The sequence below is a fragment of the Lipotes vexillifer genome, unplaced genomic scaffold (assembly GCF_000442215.2).
Source record: "Lipotes vexillifer unplaced genomic scaffold, Lipotes_vexillifer_v1.1 scaffold469, whole genome shotgun sequence".
NCBI classification, from domain to species: domain Eukaryota; kingdom Metazoa; phylum Chordata; class Mammalia; order Artiodactyla; family Lipotidae; genus Lipotes; species Lipotes vexillifer.
This window is the reverse complement of record NW_006788006.1, coordinates 1,526,925-1,530,566: the sequence shown is the minus strand read 5'-3', so window position 1 is coordinate 1,530,566 and position 3,642 is coordinate 1,526,925. Positions and strand designations below refer to the sequence as shown.

At 54.1% G+C, this 3,642-nt stretch overlaps 1 protein-coding gene across 1 annotated transcript in view; it reads left to right on the top strand.

The window, feature by feature from the left end:
• Positions 1 to 2,868, top strand: part of EPS15L1 (epidermal growth factor receptor pathway substrate 15 like 1) — a 95,377-nt gene extending 92,509 nt beyond the window's left edge. The window contains exon 23 of the mRNA XM_007460989.1: positions 2,654 to 2,868. Coding sequence (XP_007461051.1) covers positions 2,654 to 2,868 — 215 coding nt within the window. The remainder of the gene's footprint in view (positions 1 to 2,653) is intronic.
• The last annotated feature ends 774 nt before the right edge of the window (positions 2,869 to 3,642 follow it).

Here is a 3,642-nt window from a genome sequence, read left to right as displayed (position 1 = left end):
CTGTGCCGCGGGACTTGGCACCGCCCTTCTGGGGAAGGGCCCACCCAGGGGCTTTGTCGGTGGCTCACCTGGCTTATTGGGCCTCAGGGCTGACTGAACTGATTCGTGGCCACAGGGAGAGGTTGACCGATGTCCCAGCCTCCTCCCCACCCTCCCTTCTTGGTCCGGGTGCATCCTGTCAGGAGCCTGGGACAGGCAGTGTGACAGGGAAGGTCAGGCTGCAGTGGGCACACCTTCTGACCCACAGCTCCACCTCCAGAAACGTCTCCTATAAATAAACACATGTGCGTGGGGGTGCTGCTCGTGACGGTGAGAGCCTGCAAAGGCCAGGGGTCAGCAAAGGGGCCCCATTAGGCCACAGGCAAGGGCATAGAGGTGCTCCGCTCTGACCGCAGGAAGCAACAGAGGGCTGGGTGCAGGGCTGCATGTGTCTCAGAGTCCTGGGCAAGCCTCGGGAAGTTAAGACTCTCGGTTTCCTTGAACAAGCAAACAGAAACCAGCAGCAGCTCTGACGGGAGGGGGCGGCTTGGGGCCTCTGTGTTCCAGCTGTCGGCGGGGGCATCCATGCACTGGCATCCCCCGCCCACCCAGAAGTCCCGATTCAGGTGGGATGGGGTGTGGGGATTTTAACCAGTGCTTCTGGTGGGCTCGGCGCCCATCTCTTCTCCGTGGGCTCTCCCAGGCGGGACCGCGTCACTGGTAACTCGAATTTCTCATGCATGGGTGAAGCTGACAGAGAGAGTGGCATTTGTACCTTACGGCCACCCAGCTGCTGCGTCGAGTGACAAGTAAATAAACTTGGGTGTCCAGGGGGGCCTCAGGCCAGGCTCTCACAGGCCCCACACACACTGAGCCCTGCTCGCGCAGGCACTGCGGCGCCGGATGCTGAGTGGCCTGGAGTGGGGCGCAGCCCCATGCAGCCCCGAGGAGCACGCCGTGCACCAGTCACCCGATCTTACCCCTACCTCTTCGTTCCCACTTCCCAGACAGGAAACAGGCCAGCTGGGGCTGAGGGGTTTGTCCTCATCTGGGTCTCAGAACTAAGGGTGACAGAGGCAGGAGTCGTTAGGGACACCTTGGGGCCATCAGAAACGTGGCCTGGGAAGCAGCGTCAGAGAGGGTGGTTTTGGAGCTGGGCACGGAGATGGACGTGCGGGCAGGTGGGGTGGCAGAGGCGAGCAGGGTGAACAAGGCAGGTGTCCTGGGCTCAGGTGCCACAGGGGTCAGCTGTAGCTCAGGGCCAGGGGCCTTCTCTGGACGTGCAGCCGGATGTCCAGGGTCTTCTGTGGAATGTGACCCTCGGCTTTTGGGTTCTTTTTGCACATTACTTTGGAATTGCAAGAGTAAACATAGGCAGCTCAGTTAACAAATCAGAATCATGCTAAGTATCCTTGAGCCTCTAGCCCGGGCTTGGACATAGGGCTGCCAAATGGAACGTCTCACCCGCTGGGTTACCCCAGTACCCTGGGCAGCTGTTGGGCAAATGAATGGCATCAGGCAGGAACCTGGCCTGCAAAACCGGCAGATCCCTGAGGCTCATCACGTGGGCCCCCCGCCCCCTCTTGCCAAGCAGGCAGCAGGCCTGGAGAAGGTTCAGGTTCCTAGCGGATTGTTCTGACATATTGGCAGGATTTGTTGGGAGAAGCCACCTGTCCTCAGGCCATACCCCCGAAGCATGGCCTCACAACGTCATTTCCCTCCAATTCTAAACACCTCTCTCCCGCGTCCCCGTGGAGATCTGCCTTGCCGGGACCGGGGCATCCCAGAGCCACCCTCTTGGCAAGAGCCCAGAAAGGCCCAAAGCCTGCCCCTTGGAGCCAAAGGGACAGAAGCGGGAGCTGGAAACGAATTTAAACCCAGGACGGCAGAGTGGGTTTGTCTGGTGAGCTGCCTCCGGACCCTCACGACTAACACGGCTAACTCTACACACACCACATTGTGAAACTAATCGCCCTGTTTAGTTGCAAGTAATCCCCCCCTCCCGTTTTTTTAAAAATTTTTGGAAGCTTGCAGTGTATTTTTCTGCTCAGCCATGACTTTAAAAACTCTGTGATAGTAAATGTGTTGCCATGCTAAAATGAATCACCTTGAAACGCGCCTGCATGTGAGCTTTTTAAAGATGTAAATTTTAGGGCTTCCCTGGTGGCGCAGTGCTTGAGAGTCCGCCTGCCGATGCAGGAGACGCGGGTTCGTGCCCCGTTTCGGGAGGATCCCACATGCCGCGGAGCGGCTGGGCCCGTGAGCCATGGCCGCTGAGCCTGCGCGTCCGGAGCCTGTGCTCCGCAAATGGGAGAGGCCACAACAGTGAGAGGCCCGCATAACGCAAGAAAAAAAAAAAATAAAAAAATAAAAAAATAAAGATGTAAATTTTAGCTGCGGTGGGAGGGGAGGGGAGGGGGTCATCTGAAGTGGTTTTCTTGTAACGCCCACAAACCATTAAGCCTCCGGGATAAATGGAGAGGAAAGCCAAGATCCACGCAGATTCCCCGGGGTCCGTCCCACGAGCGGCATTCCAGCTCTTTCCAAAGAGGGATAGGGTTTCCCAGGGAGCTGGTGCTCGGCTCTGCAGTCAGGACTCTGTTCTGTCCGTGGTCAGTAACTTGTATTTCTTTTTTTTCTCCTTTTTTTTTTTTCCTTCTCCTAAACTTTCCAGGTAAAAGTACACCCGTAAGCCAGCTTGGTTCTGCAGACTTTCCCGAGCCCCCCGATCCATTCCAGCCACTCGGGGCTGACAGCAGTGACCCGTTCCAAAATAAAAAGGGGTTTGGGGACCCGTTTAGTGGAAAAGATCCATTTGCTCCCTCCTCTTCAGCTAAACCTTCTAAAGCCTCCTCCTTGGGCTTTGCAGACTTCACCTCTGTAAGTTAAGTTCTCCGCCTCCGCGCCATTCCCTCCCCTCCCTACGCTTGCAGCTTCTTTGGGGTTATTTCTTTTTTGTCTCTTTCGAATGGCAAACCTCCTCCTGGCTCAAGTCTCCCGGTACCTCACACCATCACCCGTGTTATTTATTCTGTACTGCTGCTTTCTGTAAGAAAAACGGTTTCTCAATAAAAAAAAAAAGAGCTCTGGTTTGGATACTCTGTGATAAGGGCACGTTTTCTTCCAGCAGGGTGGCCCAGTGTGCCTGTTTTTCTGTCCTTCACGGTAGACTCTTTGTATTAGTTCTGTTGCCCAGAGCCTGTTGTATTCATTGATTTTTTTGGAAGCCACGACATCAGATGCTTCTGAAGTACGAAAACAAGACTGCTAAAGTTACATTCGGGTCTTGCTGTCCTCAAAAAAGTCTTTGTGGGGGAGTTCTGATGGTCCCACCCAGTGCATTTTGGGCAGCAAGTGCGAATTGAAGGACCCAGACGGATCACATGAAGGGAAAGCAAATTTGATTTTTTTAAACTTTTATTTCAGTTACCAGCTACAATGAAAACTGAAATGCAACCTAGAACAGCCACTCTGAACCCCCTTGCTTTTGCAGGGAAAAAACCCAAAACACCAAAACAAAAACTCAGAAAGCCATGAGCAGAGTTAAGTGCCTTTTTCGAAGCTAATCCAGGGATTTTGAAAGTCTGGCTTTGTGTCTTGGTGTGAAAAAAGATTCCAGATTGTAAAATGCTGTCACATTAGAGTGTTTTCAGTACCCTCCTC